The sequence below is a fragment of the Acyrthosiphon pisum genome, chromosome A1, assembly GCF_005508785.2.
Source record: "Acyrthosiphon pisum isolate AL4f chromosome A1, pea_aphid_22Mar2018_4r6ur, whole genome shotgun sequence".
Lineage (NCBI taxonomy): Eukaryota > Metazoa > Arthropoda > Insecta > Hemiptera > Aphididae > Acyrthosiphon > Acyrthosiphon pisum.
The window spans coordinates 45,894,907-45,916,368 of NC_042494.1; the positions used below are offsets into that span (position 1 = coordinate 45,894,907).

The window sequence follows — 21,462 nt, forward strand, 5'->3', positions numbered from 1 at the left end:
ACTGCCCCGGGCGCCAGTATTTTAGGGCGCCAAAATGTTGTAGCCAGAAATATGTTTACTTGTGAATATAAAATGTATAATTTAATTATTTTAATAACAGTATTATGTATAAAGTTATTAGTATTATGCTGTTTGGCATTTTTTTAATTAATATTAATTTGCATAGTTTTATATAATTTTATTTTATTTATTCATGAAATACCTACAACCTTCTTAAATATGTTGAAAAAAAACAATTTATATGATGAATTATAAGCAAGGTTTAGGTGACATAAATTCAAATGTATCTTTGCGGAGAGAGAATCAAGTAATTACTAAACAATATTTTTAAAAAAAGTACACATTGTAAAACAAATATTCTTTTCTGTGCTCAAAATCTAAAAGGTTAATGAGGATCTAGCTCCCATATTTTCCGTGGGTAGGCCCCTTAGGGGAAGCAATTTTTTTCACCGGAGCTTAGGGGGCGCAAAATGTCTAAATGCGGCACTGTGTACACTCATACATCAATATACACATCATGTTGTATAGTCATACAAAGATGCAGTATGGAAGGTTGCATGAACAATTTATTAATTCAATGGTTCGTTAAAACTTAATGGACCAATCATAGGCCACTAAATCATGTTTAAACGACCATTAGCTCACTATTGATTCGTTAAATGTTTAGTGATTGTTCGTGCAAACTAGCAATAGTGTAGGAAATGTATATATTGTAGGTAGGTATATACCATTACAACCTACTCATATATTATATAATACCTATATACCTACACGGGGTATATGATGGGTTCGAGCGGGACGTCAAAATATTTACATTTCAAAGATGTAACAGCGGCGGTAATCTCTTTTAGCCTATATAAACAAACGCCGACTTTCTCTTACGGCCACTGCTTACGCATATAGTATAATATTATAATATGTATATTAATATAATATATAATCGATAACCCTCCTTCGCGACGCACCAAGACGTAATATTTGTATATATTATAGTATAACCCACATAGCTGATAAACACTGCATAATCACGGTATAGGTACACACGAAATTGTTGTGCCATATTATTATATATTTGACGAACATTATACAGTGACAACAGGTCTGTATTGTAAGTCGCAACGAATCGATAACATGCTGGCCGGAAGTGCGCGGCTGCGAAGAGGGTGATGTCTAAATATTCGTTGTTTGATTCGCGCACTGGTGAAACTTATACTATTATAACCCCTATAGTGTTTTTTAAGATATAGCCTGGTTATTCACGATAAAAGAATCATTTTATACGTATTATCCATGTAAATAAATTCTGAATAATAGTGGTCAGATAAAATGAGAGTTTGCCATTTGTATCAAAATATAAGTATCTATATATTTGATATTTTCGTCGGTATCCTCGTTGACTTGACGGATTCGAATGACAAAAAAAAATTAATATTTTTCTGAGTTCCTAACTACCCGTCGCCTCATTAGACAATCTTTACAAAGTTTAATGTCCTATTCGTGGTAATCGCGTTATTACTTTTATTACGTAGTAGTTATTCACATAATTTACGTACAAAAATAGTTAATTTAATATAATATTACATGTCTTTTTTGGTAGGTTTATGATATTAACAATATCCAAAATAAAGACGAATTACGAATCTTTTTATTCAAAATGTACCAGAAAAAAATCATATTATGTTAAATATAACATGTGGCAAAATTTGGTTTTTTTACAATCCACCAAAAAAAATTACATTTATATCATAAAAACCTCTCGGTCCAACTATTGTGATCTGTAATTTGTATAATGTAAGGAGGATACGTCATGTATAAATGCATGCATACCTGAAAATGTATAATGACATACCTACTATTTAATAAAGTTTTAAATGTACTTTTTCGATTAGATTCGTTAAAGTCGAGTAAACTTTTTTTAATAAACCTTTATCAGCTTTTAGGATAATTAGTTACATATTATTTCATAATTTACATATTAGTAACATAATATTATAAGAATGATTTCATAATTATTATATTTTACTTTTATTTTTGTCCTTACAAGCATATTTACCTATTATTAGTAGGTATTACTACTTCTATTACTATCCATTTATTGTTACTATATAAATTGTATAATTAAATTGTATTATTTGTAAATATTGGAATTTATTTCTGTTAAATACAGAATTATTATTATTATTATTATTATTGTCATTAGGTAGCTTTAAAATCAATATTGCCATACCACGTAGAACGGTCTGAATATGTTATTGAAATAACCGCTCAGAAACCGGGTAAGAAACTAAAATAAAATAATCTGTGTTTATTAGCTTCTCATATCTCAATATCATATACCTAGTCTTGTATTAGACTCTAATATTCTATTCAGTGGCGGTTATACATGCTGTTCAAGGGGGGAGGAAAAAATAAAACCAACCCTCCCCCACCCCATAGCATTTATATATATGACTATATACAATATAAAGTATATACATATAATATAAAATATACACAAGATATTATAGGTATAAAATAAAAATGTATAATATTTATATATTAATAATATTAAGTTATTAACACACTTTAACTTAATGTTTAAACAATAAAGATATAAATGTATTGACTTGGGTATAAAATATAATTATAATAAAAGCATTTGCCTTTTTTTTTGCTTAGCAAAGCGTGTAATAATATTATCTATATTAACATTAATGTCTCTGTAGATATAAAGCAGTGCTAGCCCACTTAATCGGTCTTCACCAGTTGTTGATCTCAACCATGTCTTCAATCTAAATAAATAAAGCCCAAGGGGGGGGGGCGGTCCACCTTTCGCCTCCCCCCTTATAACCGCCACTGACTCTACTATTAAAACGTATACGTAGGTAAGTACTATCAAAAAGAATAATCGATTTGAATTTTGGTGTAGATTTCACATGTTGTATCAGAGGCGTGTTCAAGAATTTAGAATTTAGAAATTAGAGGAGGTTAAACAAAAAAATAGCAAATTGCTTGATCTAAAATTGAGAAATACAATAATTATAATTATATGTAAATGTATACATATTTTTCAAGTGTCCATGGGGAGGGGGTTGAATCCCATTCCCCCTTGAGCCCACCCCTATGTTGTAATATGTTGGGTCAATTTTGGTGCAAATTGACACACCTTACATATTATACACACACACACACACACACACACACACACACACACACACACACTCATGACATAGATTATATGTATAGCTTACCGGTAATTTGTAAGTGTCCGAACGGGTTGCCTTTCGACGGTCCCGTACAGTTCCACCGATGTGTACTAAACTGTTGTTGGCATTCTTGTTTGGCCATCCGTATGCCGTGACCGACGGCGGCCATCGCGTCAGGCGCAGCGGCACAAATCCTCCGTTGACCCGCCGTCAGTCCGACTATCTTGTTGCAAATCACTTGGGCTCCAAAAGCGCTTGCCAATGCCCTGCAACCATAAACATTCAATAACTACACGATTCTTTATGTACTTATCCAAACAATAACGATTTTCGTATATTTTATAGAATATCTGAATATTACTCTATTGGAAAGTCGTCAGGTATTTTGTGTTAACGTTTTTCGCTGTAAGATTAGGAAATATAGCAACAACAAAGACCGAGCGGCAAAAGTAAATTGTCAAGAATTCTAATCTTACATTGAAAATGAAAATTTTTGCATCTATACTCATGTAGGTATATATTTATATACTGAAAATATGATCTATTATTATAAATGTCCTAGGTACTTAGGATAATGTTATAAATTATTTATAAGTTTATGACAATAATTAAACAAAATTTCCCTTCGAGTATTACAATTCATTACAATCAAAACAATTATCGAACATTATCAAAATATAAATAATTGTTGTCAAACCTTGATTATAAAAATGTATTTACTATATGATTAATGATAAACGTTATTATTATTGTATCATTACATTATAATTTGAAAGAAAAGTTTTAATTCTTAGTCTACTATTATAGGCCTATATTATAACCAGACTATAAATGGTGACATAAAAAACAGTAGGTAATAAAGCATTAAATTAAAAGGTTTAATTTAATTAAAAACCTTATATTTATATAGTATAACTAGCATAAAACATAAATATATAACTATGAATTATACTAGAGCCGTCACTTTTGTCTTTCGTCTTTATTTCACGATGGAGCTTGGTTGTATTATTAGTATACCTTAGAGTTTAGACTCAATAGTACTTAAATTCTCGATTACCAACTTTGTATTAAGTATTAACCACTATAGCAACTAACCTAGTACAGTTCAACAAAACATCCCAAATCCCAATAGGTACCTATAATAGGTATTATAAACTGTTAGGCCCGAATGTCCGATTATATTTCAATATCATAAAAATATTTACATGATAATCTGTTGAAAGACTATAAGTCTTTACATTTAAATGTTAATTTATTTATTAATATATAAATTGGATCAAAATGCATGTAAATATTATATGTAATTAATTGATATTACTACTATCAATTTTATTTATTTATTACTTATTATTTTTTATAATTACTATTATATTTTTCTTATTATTATTATATTAACTTTTTTTTCTAGAGACTCAAGTCTTTAAAAACAATAATTTTTATCCTTAGTGAATAGTGATGGACGAAGCAGTGTAAAAATAAAAAAAAGTAATTTTTGTAAACACCAATACTGCTAAATAAATAAAGACTATTATAATATTATATATATAAATATATTTATATAACTGAATTTCACATTGAAGTATTAAATAATTTTCTTGTCTTAGTTACTTATGTACAAGTACAAATATTGTGGTGGCCTTTATACATGAATCAAAGCAAAACATTAAGACAAACATTTTAGGTGATCTGTTGGTCCAAAGTACTCTTCGATCAATTTCATATATTTTATCCTATGCACAATATATCACGAGCATAATAATGAAACACCCAAAAACCCTTATGGCTACGCCACTAATCACATTTAGAGCATACAATTCATCATACGATTTAAGAATAAAACACCTGTAAAGTTGACCTAGACTGACTCGTTTTTGTGTAAAATATGTTGGAAGAAGCACTGTGAAATTTGAAAAAATTTTACCTTTTCGCTTTGCATAATAAATTATTGAGGAAACAATTGAAAACTTTAACCATAATCGTACCTAAAACTGTTTTATACAAGGACACTCATTTTTGTGAATAATAATTTTACCTCTACAACCTACCCCTGTCACTTTATGGTCAATTTGTATCCAAGTTAATGGAAGGCAACACTATACATATATTATGGTGCATTAGTTTAAAAATCCCAAGTGGATAATCCATTCAAGACATTGTAACTAACGCAGTTTAATTGCCATACAAAATGTCTAGCTAGAAGATTCATCACACCATTTTGACCTAATTAATTTATCGACCTATGTACGTGTTTCGAGAAAAATAAATATTTTCCACTTTACTAATTAATAATTTTAGTCTTCATTTTTCGTTTTGTAAAAAATCAAAAATTCAGCTTTTACATGTACAAAATGCACAGCAAAATTCGAAAACCGGATCTATATTGTTTTTACACAATACTATATACAAACTATATTATAGTATATAAACACAACAGTTCGATGATTAATAGATATTTTTTTATTTTTTTTACTTCTAAACAATAAAATGATAAAGTAAATCGAATTCCTATTGTATGTTTAGATTTATAAAACTGCGTCGAGAACAAAAATAAAAATGTATTGTTACAACATTATGTGGACTGTTGTAAGGCCGTCGATTAAAAAAATGCCTCTTAAAAGCCTTGTGACATAAACTAAAAAAATGGAACAATCTTTTGATAGGATATCAAATAAGTATGAAGTATAGATAGCTGTTGGCGGAAATACATTTTAAGGGTTGGATAAGACTAGAGGAAGACCAATTTTTCATAAACTTGTAATTAATTGTTAAACAACAATTAAATATTACTTATATAATATAAGTAACATATTGTAACGGACAAATTAAATGATTCCATGGTGTGTTGACTGTTAAGCGGGTAAAATATAAAAATTATTTTAGTAGATATTTGATTTAAAGCTTATAAAAACATAAATTGTAATAAAAACTGTTCATGTATAATTATGTGGTTTAGCGAATCATTAGTTGGTTAGACACATTTAAATATACAGAAGATATTATACATAGTTGCATATTATAATACCAACATCGTTATAATATGACATAATATATTGTGCGTTTACGTCTGTATGTTATATTGTATTCATAAAAATAATAATTTTAATATATTAATTTTAACATTGGTTGTTTATTTTGTTTTTGATAATCTTAAGTACATATACGATGTAAAAACTATATACTCGTAATAGTTTAGGAGTGAAATTAATTAGCTGAATAGCATCCAACGCAAACTTTTTTAATTAAAGTCTTAAATTTCAATCAATTTATTTTTAAAACATTTAATTAAATCTTAGTTCTTATACACGCGTATTATTCATCCAAATCGTCTAAAATGAGAGACGAGTCATTACCTACTCGTTATTTTGCACCGGTACACAAATGATGTTCCTATTTTAATTTAATTCAATAAGGTTTGAAATTATTTTTAACTTGGGGAACTGCGTACGTTTAACAATGTTTAACGGTTATATCATGTATATCATGTATAATAAAAAAAAGCACTTTTAAACATTCAAAATCTAAGCAGGAAAATTCTTGTACTCTCTAAAATTAACGATATCGTTGAATTTTACAAAACGTATAATATTATTTACATAGATTTGTATTAGTAGGGCCGTCGTAATAAACGATTCGAATATGTCGTGTTTATAATGTAGGTGTACAACTACACTAAACAGACAGAGAAATAATAAAATAATATAACAAAAACAACTACAAGACTTTTTTTCTCGAACCGGTTATTATCAGTTCATCGACAATCTGGGTAAAAGGTGTCCAGAGTATCAATAGGTACATATAATATACGTCTACCGAAAACACCTCATCGGAATTGATGAAGATCTGTTTCTGTTTGAACATAATAATATAGCTGCATATTATAGTGCTATGTAATATTAATCCGTACGACCGATATAGGCGCGTTTATATAGGTAGGTAGGTACTCGTGTATAATATATAATAATATGTATATTTTTTTTTTTTTATTAAAAGTCATCGGTACCGTATAATTAAAATTATTATCATCTATCTAGAGTCCTCTTCGTGCGACGAATAAATAACTTTTACTTGTTCGCACGTATTAAAAAATAATATTAACCAACCGTAATATTTCTCGACTTCTCGTTACATAGGTATAATAGCAGTACGTATACCGCACGGCGTTCGCTTATTAAATTATAATATTATCATTGTCAGGTAAAAATATTATACTATAATTATTATCATTACCCACTATAATATTATTACGAGCGTGATGTTGACCGCAACTCAACCCTACAACTATAAAATTATGGTCATATTATTATTAATATACACTGTTAATATTCTATATTCTAATAATAATTATTAGAATATAAAATGTAATAAACATTGTTTTAATGTTTACGACATACTTAGCTGATAATAATATTATGCAACCATTACATATCAAAAAGTACAGTACTAGAAGCTAATGAAAAAAAACATTACATTATTATACATAATTTGATTGGAAAATACAACGCATTTTTAAATCACTTTTAATTAGTTTAATACTACCTATTTAAATAGTAACTAATTTAATGATATTTTATGTAAAATAATAGAGCACAAAATTGTATCAATGTACCTAGGTACCCATACGACCGCGACTGCCAATATAAAATAAATATAAATAAGCTCTCTTTAAAGTTTAAGCTATATATCCTAATGAATTCAGAATGAAAAACACTGTATTTTAGCAAATTTAGTACCTAATAAATTAGTCAATTCAAAGTGTATAATTAAATACTGGATCATATTATTGTGTAGAAGTGTAATATTATGAAGATCCAATCAGTGCGAAATAAATAATTGTTGACTTGTAGTCTCGACTTTATTTATTGTAGTGACATAAAGGACGCAAGTGAGTATTGCGTAAAATTCAAATTCCTCTTAACACACGTTCGTACTTCAATTGAAATAAGTTTTTTGGCTAAAAATGCGATCGTTGTAACTTGTAAGTGGACCCCAAAGTTCTGTCAAATTCCATGATCTTTACAAAGAAATTATCAATGATTATTAGTCATATTAAACAAAGTTATAAAATTAATTAATGCATATAAGGTAAAATATTTAATTTTGAATACAATTAATATTATATTATAATCTAGAATTTTATGTCAACAATTTAGTTGGGTGGCATATTAATATTATTATATGTTACAAATTTGTTACTATTATACACTTAAAAGTTTAACGTTATCAATTCTTGTTAACTCCGTTATTAATATAATTTAATTATAATTCAATATGATTAGTGATTAGAACAAAAACATTAAACCTACATTTAGGTACGTAATTTTCGTATTATGGTGGGTCGTTTACTGTGGGATTTTGTTTTTGGAAAACCTGCAAATCACTTTATGATTGAACAAACGATGTTTGAAAAGCAATATTCAAACTCATCTTAAATCCGCATGCGTTTGGTTCTATTGTTTTCAAACAGAAAAATTTAAAGATTTATATGTTATTAAAAGACTAAAAAATATTCTCTTCAACCGGTTTGCATTGCAACAATGCGAAATGTATAGGTTAAAAATCAGTTTAAATTTATCGTATTATGCATCGTGTATTGTTTTAATAAATAAATGCACCTATATTATAAAATAGTTTTCTTAACCACAAACCATTTTTTATAAATCTTTTTAGGAATAAAAAAAAGTTCAGCTTGCAGTCATGATATATAATAATATTCTATTTTGTCAAAACCAAATATATTTTATAATGATTATCAAAGTGCAAAAAATCGTGTAGGTCAAAATAATGTAAATAAAATGGAGTATAAGTTGAATTTTATAGAATTAAAACTAAATCGGAAAAACTAAATATTATAAATGATATCGAATCAGCGCAATTTGCTTCTTCAGTATTGTCTGCAATATGCATGCATGAGATATTCCCAAATCATAACAACCTGTCTGTTTCATATTTTTTACAGCGTTCTTTGGCAATTCCTTTTTTATCCCGCCATGTTATACACTTATATATACCCGGTATGTATGGTACATATTGTACCTACACTTTGGTGTTACGCGCACACTCGATCTTGACCTCAGCTCGACATAACGATAGTTATATTTTATAGTTATACACTTAGGCCCGACCTAATTGAAAACGACAACCTTGTATACAATAAATATATTATACGAGTCAGTGGAAAAATCTTTCGAAAAACAAACGATAATAAATAACATGAAAGAAGAATACTACTATATGTATCCGAACTCAATTCGACTAGGTATAAAATTGGGGACTCGACAGTCAGCTATAATGTAGTCGACTTATCCAGCTTGTATTTGTATAACAAAATAATAGATAAAAACAAGTATAACAATAATTATAACTGCGTGCATCATAAAAAAAGATAGGTGTTGCTCAAATAATTTTAGGTTGCCTATCCCTCATATAATATTGTTATACCTACCGACCTATAAAACGATTAAAATGTCCTACAATTTGTCTTCTATCGATACACACCCACCAATATTTAAGGTGTTTCCTGAGCAACATTTGGACCCTATATATATTAATCGCCACTGATTATAAGCATAATATATATAGGAGGCATCTGCCCAATATTATAATATTTCCGTGTGTTCATCGCATCGGCCTAATTCTCCACACAGACGTAATTTCGATCGTTGTCCGCTCGCGTAATATAATCTATATAGGTATACCGAGATTCGTCGAGATACGGCGGTGGCGGCAAAGTTGTACCAGCTACTCTCGTCGTGATGTACAATAATATAATTATTATTATTATAGTCGCCGCGTTCACATGGCGTTCACATATTTTATTTATTTGTTTTTATCGCCGAGCGAATCTGAAATGAAAACGGTCGGTCTTAAAAGCGTATTACTATTATATCATTTTATCCAGTTAAATTATATTTCCGAGGAGGAGGAAGGGGCTGCAGTGTGTGTGCAGCAGTGTGCTCTCTAGAGTAGGTACCTATATACACATACGTATATATGACGTATAATATACGAATAATACCGGGCGACGACGTATATAATAATATGTACGGCATATTATATGTAATAATAATATTACGACGTCTGGCAATTACTATACATTATTATTATTATTATATTGTATATACACGGGCAACGATCAAATTGTGTCGTCCGCGAGTTGTCGTGCGGTGATAAAAACGAGAGGAAAAAAATTACGAATGAAAAACCTCGAGCGCCATACAGTTTTGTGGGAATCGTTCGTGACCACCGGTGGGCGTGCGGACACGACGAGGACGTCCGTCGCTAATTGACGTCGCAGAGAGACAGCGGCGCGCACCTTTTTACAATAACATCACATAATAATATATTACACAAACACTGCCGGAATAGTGCCACCGGCGGTTCTCTCCGTAAAATAAAAAACACAAAACAAACGCTCGACAGTATGTTATAATATATTATTACTATTATTATTATTATTATTATTAATTATTGTGTCCGAACGATGTCGCCGGGCGATATTATACAGGCGTAGGTATGCGTACGTCGGTTTTTACGTCGATTCTTCGTCGGCAACGTGATCGAATTCCTGTAGATTGAAAACTATTCCGCATGCATTGCATTCAGACGGTCGCGAAATGTTATAATGATGTTACCACGCGAGAAATGCATTGCAAAATATCACATCATACAACCGCATGCACATGTTGTACAGGTTGATTCGTCTGCAAGTGTGCTCACTTTTTTTTCTTCTCAGTTGTTAGAATCTGATTTTTGGAATTTTTAAATATACTCAAAGACCATATTATGTTTTGTTATTCTTGAGATTTTTTGTACCAGGTACTTAAAGAGTGTCCTGTGGAGATTTAAACTTATAGTTTTCAAATGAAAATCCCGCTTTTCTACTGCAAATTATTTAGCGAATAATTCTTATGAAAGTCTTAAAGTATTGGTATCAAAATCTGAACGCGGCGTTTTTAAGTTTTTTTTTTTATTATTGGTCTAGAGCCTGGCAACACTATGGTCATTAAATATTGTAGGGGTTACGGTTGGTATAGTTGGTAGGCAACACGTGTATGTGTGGCAAGGTTTTTGCCACTATATGAACCCGGGTGCTCACCCATCCGGGTTTATAGTAGCAGCGGCCGTTGCTTACTTTCAATCACGTTGCGTGATTGATTTCAGCCACTACACAGCGTCGAGCAACTGAAGTTATTTAACTTTGTGTATCAACGTCCATGATAATGGGTTTGGAAGATAGGTGTTTTGATAATTGTAGTGATTTCAACATAAATAATTTGTAAAAAAATGTTCAAGTATAATTACCTACGTTGCTTCATTGAGTCTTGGTCTTCAAAAAGATTATTTTTCTAAAATTTTAGTTGATACACATACATTTAATATTAGAAATTACTAATTAGACTATATTATGCTAAATGGGTATAATAATATAATCATGGTTAGGTTAGGTATATATTATATAATCTATATCATAAATCATTATTGATTATTTATTGTCAACATTAAAATAATATAATATAGTGCCATCTTATGACTTATTCGCAGCGTCAAAAAATTAATTTTGACATGGTCAAAGGGTGTAATATTTTGCCAGGAGCACAACCAATTTATTAGAATATTATTGATATTTCAAAAGTAAAAATTACAAAAATAGTTATTTAAAAAAAGGATGGACTGAAATAACAAGAATTTTATGTAGAGACGTGTGTACAAATCAAAACATTAACCGTAGTGCGTCACCATTTCACAGCTAATTTAATTCAATAGACCTTATGTCGTCTATATCCGACAGACGCACCGTGAAAAATCAGTTTGTCTGCAATAATAGCCGACAAGTGCAGCGAACGTGTCAAATCGAAATGGGATATTGCTTGAATAAATACAGAGAGACAATACAATTAATATTGTAGACTCGCAGAATATTTCCCAATATTATACCCACTGATTCGTGTTAAGCTCACCCACCACGCAAATAATACGGTACGTCTACCTATATTTGTCACGTTCGTAGCTAGAAATTAGAATAACTACTAAATTATACAATATTATATAGCTGTTGTTCATCGTTCGGGGGGTTGAAATGGTAGTTTTAAAATTATGTTGTTTATCAATAACTCGCATGCTGATATGCACGCGAATCCTTTGATGCTTTTGAACTGTAGATAACACAATATTATTGATTTACGACAGCACAGACGTTTTAGGGCACATATTGCACTCGGTGTAATATTATTACCTATTGATATAATAGATATACCTATACTGGCTACTACACAACCCATGTAATTTTTGAATGATGGCACTATATAATTTATATATAAATCGGACTGACAAAATTCATCGGATAAATTGGTAAACAATATACGTATTACATTATACTTAAGCGGTATAGCTTAGTCGTTAATAAATCATCGGACGTTTTCCGAACTGCGTCTAACGTGTTTCCCGATTAATCAGAAGTCAGTCGAGTTCCGCTTAATCTCTCGCGCCTCCCGGATGATTCGAGCCATAAATAACGGGGGATAGTCAGCGGCCACCATGGGTATTATATTATTAAAATATCGGTTATACGCCGGCGGAAAGTCCTCTGATCGGCCGAAAAAACATTTGACGAAATTATTTTTGCGATATTTGTATGACGTCGTCGAAGAAAATAACGCCTAAAAACGACTCACGGGAAGATGCCTGTCGTAGTGTATTGCGATCGCTCGCTGCACTTACGCGTAGGTTACACGACATATTAAAATTTAAAATTTCGTTACTCGATTTTACTACACCTATATAATATTGTACCGTTTGTCACCATATTTTATACCGTATGTCTCGCATAGTTTGAGCGGGGTATGAAATAAAGTAAAAACGCAAATATGATTACATCCGCGACGAACGAACGGAAGACGGTTTATGCGAGCTCGCAAACGCGATTACCGCGGTAATAAATTTATAATGTTATTATTATTGTGTTTCGTATCGCTGTAAAAGGTAGGCAGACCCACTCCGGCACACGATAGTTCGATGGTATAATGTGTGTTTGTGTGTGTCTGCAGTGTGACTGTGTGACGAGAACTCGGACGAGGAATTCTATTTTGTTAATTAATTCTGTACAACTTTCAGCCATATACGTGTGTGGCGTATATATATATATGTATAATGTAATATGTATTGTACACCATAGATACGTTCACATTATCAAACCGCGGAGATTTTAGTTTTCAAACTCCCACAGCCCTGCTCATAGCAAAGGTACCCGCATATTATATTATTATATTATGCATATGTTATGTATGTTAGTAGAGTTATAGTTAGTACACACATGATACAGCGTGGTTCATTCGATGGCCAACACTATAATTCTCAAAAATAGAATACCGTTTTTTTTCGCACACCGGTCCACGTGAAAATTCATTTAAAAATGTATTTAAGAATATTATTATAATAGGTATACCTATATTATAGGGAACTATGTAAATTGTCAAATTTTACTAACAAAAAACAGTTGTTTCGAACCCCTAAAAAATTGTGTACCATATATTGTTATAATAATAATTATTATTTAGCACGCCTACACCACACGTATTTGCATACCACACTGCTATTGTTTCGATGACGTTTTCAGAGCCGAGAATGACACGCCGCATGAGAAATACGTATCGAAATGATATAATAATATATAATGATATACGTCATCATTGTACGGTATACTATAACCATATTACCTATACTATTACAATCTAAGTTTACGACATTTTGATATCGTTGAAAACGTCCCGGCGGCGACTCGTCGATAACCGCATTTACATACGTTTATACACATGATATTATATTATATTATTATGCATAATATCGGCACTGTACCGTAAATGTTTTGTACATATAACACTATAATGTTCGAAATAATAATATGCGCTATGGTGTGTACGTCGTATGTGCAGTGTACCGATCAAGTATCGATATTATTACAATATACATATAGGTAGGTGGGTGGGTACTGCAGGGAAGGTATAGGTATAGGAATCTTTTTATCATTGAAATAATCATGGCGTTATTCACAATATCCGATACTGCAGTAGGTACAGTATTTTGTATTAAAAATATATTATATTGTACGTTTGCATACCTACTAATAAACGAACAAGACATTTTGGTATAATAAACTAATAAATTCCAACGATAAAAATTAAACGAAAAACACTAGCGGTTGTGCACACATAGGTTATAGGTATCATCTATCAATCAACAGCCCGGGAAAATAAAATAAAAAATAGCCACCGTTTAAAAGACAAAATATTTTTCCAGAATGTATAACTACTTACGATATGTAAGCTAAGTAACCTTCGTAACACGATTTACCAATTTTTTTGTTGGAGTTATTAAATGTTCATTTTAAAATATACACTTCAAATCTATAACACTGAAATACTGAAACACTGGCGAGTCGAGATAAATGTGCAGTGCGACTGAAAGTATTTTCTAAGACGCAGTTTATATTTCAACTTTATCAAAGTTCTCGGGGAAAATTTCCTCAAAAAAATTTCAACAAATATCATGAATGTAATAAAAAATAACGCACCTTTTGTTGATACACAATATAATATCTTGAAATAAGTTGAATTTATGTCATACGCTTTGGATTGTAAATCTGCAGGTTTTTTTTAAACGTAAAATAGTAATAATCCTTCAAAAACCATTATCTATAATGAGTACCTAATGGCTAATATTAACAGTCAAAAGCCAAAAGTTAAAGTCGGTTTGGTGATTTTTTGTAGATGAAGTGTACGTCTTATGTTTTATACTTCGGTGTGCCCATATTATATTGTACCATAAAGTTTACCACTTTTTTTAGTCATTCACTATATACTTATATAGTATTTTTCATTTATTATGACTTTTGAAATAAAATCTTTGATATAAAATTATACACAACTCAATTACTTTAGAATTAATAATATAAATATGGTTTTCAAAAAAACTTGATACAATTAATTTTTATAGATAAATAAGTCAGTTTAGTTTCCCGTGGTTCTTTCCCCTATATTCGATCAGCCTCCTCTCACCACCACACACATACAAACATAAACCCTAAACTGTGTTTTTGTAAAATTATTATTGATTACGTCGTTTGGACTGGCTAATAATGTTATACTGATCGGATTTGGGTGAAACTCTACTAAAAATGTTTACCATTCTCCGGAGTACCAATGAAAATAAAAAAATATTCATTGACCTTCCTTCAAAGATTGATGCGCTTCATTAACAAAAAATGTATGGAACTCATAACGGAATTCCTGTATATACGGCATGCACGAGAGACAATGGCATCAAATACCATAGACTTTGTTTGGTGTGTTGAATTTTTTAACAATTAAATTTGAGTTATTGCATTGATATTTGGTATTTCATTACCAAACAACTTTTTTTATAACGTAAATTTTTTTATTGTTTAAAGTTTTTAAGTACTTTTAATTTAACAACAAGGGAAAAAAGGTTTTAAAATACAGCAATTTATTATACATTGTTTATTTTTCGGTTCAATATTATGTGCGTGCAAAATATAATAGATATATTCAATATTAAGTTGTATATTATTAACAAAAAATAAAAATCCAATATAGGTATTATTATTATTATTATTATTATTATTATTATTATTATTATTATTATAACTATTATTATTATACCGTGTCTGCAGTTAATTGATTCTGAATTCCTCTAATTCCACTATACTATATAAATAAAAATTTCATTCAAATTTCCATAATTTTATTCATAATAAGGATTCCATTGAATCTCCATAATTCATTAGCGATTCACCTATGTTCAATTGGTAGTTTGATTATTCTCCAATTAGGTAATTAATTTAAAAATGTATGAAAAAACAGGTTGATTCTTATTTTTTATAGAATATATATATTTTTTTTTAAATCATGAATGAAATGTACGGTTCTGCTGAACAGGCAGAACGGCCTTGCATAAGCTGAATTCGACATGTTGGTAAATTGAAAAAAATCTATAGGTTCAGGACATTAGGTACTTAATACCCATACATTTTATCTATCTAAGCGAATCATTTTAGTGCGAAATTGCAAAACAATGTTGCCATACATTCAATTGATATCCGAGCTTCAATATTCCAGTTAATATTTATACTATAGTCTACGAAACGCTTCTAATTTATGAAATTCACACGATTGATTCATCATCAGTACGATTGAGTATAATTTACAATGAATTGTCGAACAGTTGTGAAACAATAGATATAAATTGTCTATAAGACCCTGTTTGAAATATCATCGATAGTTGCAGGAAGTGACGACGTTGAGTTAGTTCATGACATATATATATACATACATACATACATACATATTCATACATATATATATGAATATATTATATATAATACTATATAAGTATCGCTTAAAATAAAAACAATACCCACAAAAGTTTAAACTTACCCATACCACAGCCTTACTGGACTGATTATCAACAATCGTAATATAAATGCATGCATATAACATTTTTAAATTCTATTTTTTTATTTTACCTAATAATACAATTCTATTTTAGAATTTTTCTTCAAATATTTGTTTAATAAATGACAATTAGGTTAAAATTAAAAATAAAATAATTCATTAATCACCATGGTGACCATGGCACTAACACCAAGACACTATCCTAGGCGTTTATTATACCTATTCTTAATCGCACGTGATATTACTATACACCTATAATAATTAATATTATGTTATAGGCATGCTCAATGATTATACATATTTTTTACTTTAACAAATAATATTATTATATTACATAATAAACTTTTTGTTTGTAAGTTCTTAGGTTCTATCTGAACGATAATGATCAATATTAGGTAGTTTAATCCGTTTAATCTATTTGACTATAACCAACATTTAAAGATAGACTAGCTGTAGACTGACTGGCGTGTGGTAATATAGGCTATGGGCGCAAAAGCAAAATCAATTAAAGGTTAGTAGAAAATAATGTTTATTTTCTTTACGTTGAGAAAAAGGTAAATAAATATGGACGATAGGATGCAGCATAATTTTGACATTCTCAGCCAATCCACCACACGATTCGAATTGTTTTCTTTAAAATTATTCCAAACTTATTTTTTATATACTACTCTTTGTATAAACTATATACATTTATGTATTTTAACTATCAATTATAACTTATAGGATATTATATAAACGTATGTGCTCTTGTTTATATAAATCAATAGAATGTATCATCATCGGATATTACCACCTACAATAGTTAAGACATTTAGTTGAATAATAATGTTATTGATTATTCGTCGGAAATGAGAAAGCATCATTAGTCATTAACATATTAAATATGGTATAATTATATAATTATTAATTTCTAACCTATAACTTTACTATATAAATAATTCAATAATCCCATCTCACGTTTATGCCGTGAAACATACTTAAGAGTAAAAGTTTTAAGTCCTTATATATAACAGTTTGCAGATGATATACGCTATATGGCCTATATGTATTATAGATATAATATTATGATGTGCAATAAAAAGTAGTTTTAATTATTATTGTCTATGCGCAATGTGAATTTAATGCGACCAAGATATGAAACACATACGATATGCAAACTTTTGAAAACAAGCGTAATAAATCATATTAAAAGTTTAACGCAAATAATTATGTAAAGATTGTTAATCTTTACCCAATTTAATAACAATAATAATATTATAAATACTAGAATCAAACATAAAATATGAAAACCGTAATATTTTCGGCTATATTAAACGTTCCTATACCTATAGGTATTATCTTAGAATCTGATCATATAGAGAGAAATGTATTAGTTTTATAATGATGCATTAAAAAAAAATTTCTGTCTGTCATCATCTTTTGGAAAATAGAATATTTGTTCCAATCTTCAACGTCGATGAGAGTTTGAAGTGCAAATTTGATTCCGTTGGTACTTTAGGGTGTCAAAAATCAGAAAATTCTATGGTTTGTTTCAATTATTGTCACGGTGAATATAATATTTTTATCGTATCTGTTATTCATTATAATTTTTTATCATTAAACCGAATAATAATAACAATAATAATTAAACTAAAAATTATACTAATTTAAAATTTTATCTACGATAAATCTTTATGACTTAATTGCTTAAAAATTATATAATGCAATGTCATTAATATATTATATTACCATATTTCATACCTACATTGGTTCATATATTACATGATATAATCGTATAAACGAATAAATGATCCCTATATTATCGTAAAATGTTAAATGACCAAAATCATAAAAGTAAATAAGAAAATTAGCCGAGAAAACTTAATATTATAAAAATATGTGTACCTACACTGAAAATTAGATACACCTTCATAATTGTTATAATATCTGCTATTGATTCGGGGGTCTTCGGTGGAATTGTAAGAAAACGACATAGATGTTAAGAGATATAATTTCTAGTGAAAAAATAATACATTATAATTCCCAACGAGGGTAAAAAGAATATTAGAAATTTACAATCAAATTAAAACAAATCGAGTAAGTGTAGTCAGGTAAGACATAAACTGAACATAGGCCATAGACCAGTAGCACACACAGGGGGGTAGTTAAGGAGTCACACCTCTCCGAAATGTCTGCCTTCTTGAAAATATATCCCTACACAATTCCTCTCACTTCTATAGTATCAGCAGTAGTATGTAAGTTCGGGAAAATTATTATTAGCACAACCCCCTCCGAAAACTAAATCCTATATGTAGTGGGTGTGCTACTACAATAGCTGACTATACTTGGAAGTACAGTGTATTTTGCCATATGGTGGTGAACAACAAGGAGTTGTTTGCAGAGCACAACGACATAATACAGCGTGATTGTGGTATAGTTTAGGCAGTATTGTTGAGTGTACCTTGTTTAGTAGACAGTATAATATATTGTATATTATAATATATAATATTTATATTATTAAAATATTAGAGTTAAAGAACGACTAAAAATCGTTACACTTTTTTTATCAAACACGTATCATTTATCTTTAAACCAATGAAAACGAGTAAAACAAATGTCGTCAACGTGATCTAGAAACCATGACGTCCATATTAGTTCCCTATTATATTATAGCTGGTACCTATAATAGAACTGTACGTACCGGTATTGTGAGCAATAAGTACCACCTACTGCGGCGTATAATACGGCCATTTCGTATTGTGTGCATGATTATAAATACAAACATTGGAATATATATAATATCATTTTTCATCGATCCGATAATAATTTATTATAAAATAGGTATAGTACATTAGTACCTTACAATAAAGATGGTCCGACCAACGGTCGCGCGGCAGTGGCTTCAAGAATACAATACGCCTAGTCACCAACGGGCAACGAGTGCACAAACGACACACCGTGACTGGTGATGATATTCAAAACACGATTTATTATATTTCATTAACATAAACTGACTGGAAAATATTTAAATCAAATTAGTCATAAACTTACTTATATTATCACGTTGAGTGCCATGAAGCCCAAAATTGGGTCTCTCCAAACTTTTCCCTGACCGCCATGGGTTTTTTTCAAAGGTTTATTAAAATACAGTTTTGACAATTTAAGCAAATATTGAATAAAATAAAACAAATTATCATAATATTTATAAGCTTGTAACACCTACTGAAAGTGGCAACACTGTAGATTTTAAACCGGACGAGAGAATACTGATAATTATTGAATAAGGGGTATCGGCTGTAAATTATTTTAGTGAGATCCAAAAATGAGTCTCTAAAACCAACTTTTGGTAATTTGTTGAGACCATATAATGTGAGAAGCATCGTGGCGCTCAACGTGTTATATAGGTACTTTTGTCACCGTTACTTAATAGTAAGTACAAGTAGTACAACGTGCTAGTTTCACTACTATATTGTATTACTTAACCATTCAACCGAGTAATAATTTATTATTGGTCCATTTAGTATATATTGTAATGATTTTGCCAGTCAATAGAAAACTGAGCACAAATTAATATATTGTGAGGCACCCGTGCGATTATTTCGCTAAGTAAAAAATGTACGCATAAAGACCACGCACACGCACACACACACACACACACACACACACACACACACACACACACCAAGGCAATAATAATACCATTCCAGCAGATAAATCGGTCATGTCTGCTACCGAAACTTATTATGCTTATCGAACAGTGAGCGAGCGCGCATATGATTATAACAATAATTACGGTGCGTATAAATCTTATACCTTTATATAGGTATAATATACGCACGCGTGGTATGTGTTTACGAAATAAATCCGGTCCTATCGAACACAAATAACAATAATATATTATCATGTCGGTTTTCTATTTATCGTTTTTCAATTAATATAATATAATGCGATATGCCCAACACCCGGGCGCGCTGCAACCCACGCGCGACACCGGTCGGCGGTGACAGTGGCGATGTCGCGCGTGACCTACGAATATATCTGTGTTGTTTTATTTGGTTTTTTTTTTTTCGACGACGAGGACGATTAGCCTCTCATTATGTATGTAGTATGTACAAATGCTACATAATACATATATATTATATATATATTGTATACACGAGCGTCGAGCACACTGTACAGTGATGGCAGTTTTAGTACGGTGAAAAAAAAATGTCTATAATATATAATAAAAATATAACGTCCGTCAGGCCTTAAGCTATTAGCGTATCGTCCGCGTGATACACGACAAGGGTCGACGATGATAGTCGCATATAATATTATATTAATAATATCATACCTATTATGAAATGAAAAAAAAAAACGACGTTTATATTGAATAATAATAATAACAACAACAACAACAACAACAGCGACTGCAGCGTCTTGCCACTGCGGTTCGGGTTCGGGACCAAGAAGGAAATTTGATTTAGAACCTGTTTGATGTGACTGATAGCTGCACTGGCGGGTAGGTACACTCGGCCGTTGATGCGCTCCGAGTATTATGATTGTTTATTAGAGAGATTATATATATATATTCGTGGTATGGGATATAATTTATAACGAGTTCAAAAACGTGAGTCGCGTGTGAAATGAGCTGAAATATTCTCCGGGGGGCACTGTGCACACACACACGCACGCAAACGCACACACGCACACCCACACACGCGCACGAATTAAGTAAAAATAAAAATCACGTATAACATACGACCGGGTATACCGGTGACGGTTCCTAGTAGATATACCAACTATAATAATACGTAATGTGCAGTTTATACAGCACACGTCGGGCGCCC

At 30.5% G+C, this 21,462-nt stretch overlaps 1 protein-coding gene across 1 annotated transcript in view; it reads right to left on the bottom strand.

The window, feature by feature from the left end:
- LOC100168810 (protein Wnt-2) overlaps positions 1-21,462 on the bottom strand; it is a 74,059-nt gene that overhangs the window by 40,668 nt on the left and 11,929 nt on the right. Inside the window, exon 2 of the mRNA XM_001948506.4 lies at positions 3,231-3,451. Within this exon, the coding sequence (XP_001948541.2) occupies positions 3,231-3,451 (221 nt within the window). The remainder of the gene's footprint in view (positions 1-3,230; positions 3,452-21,462) is intronic.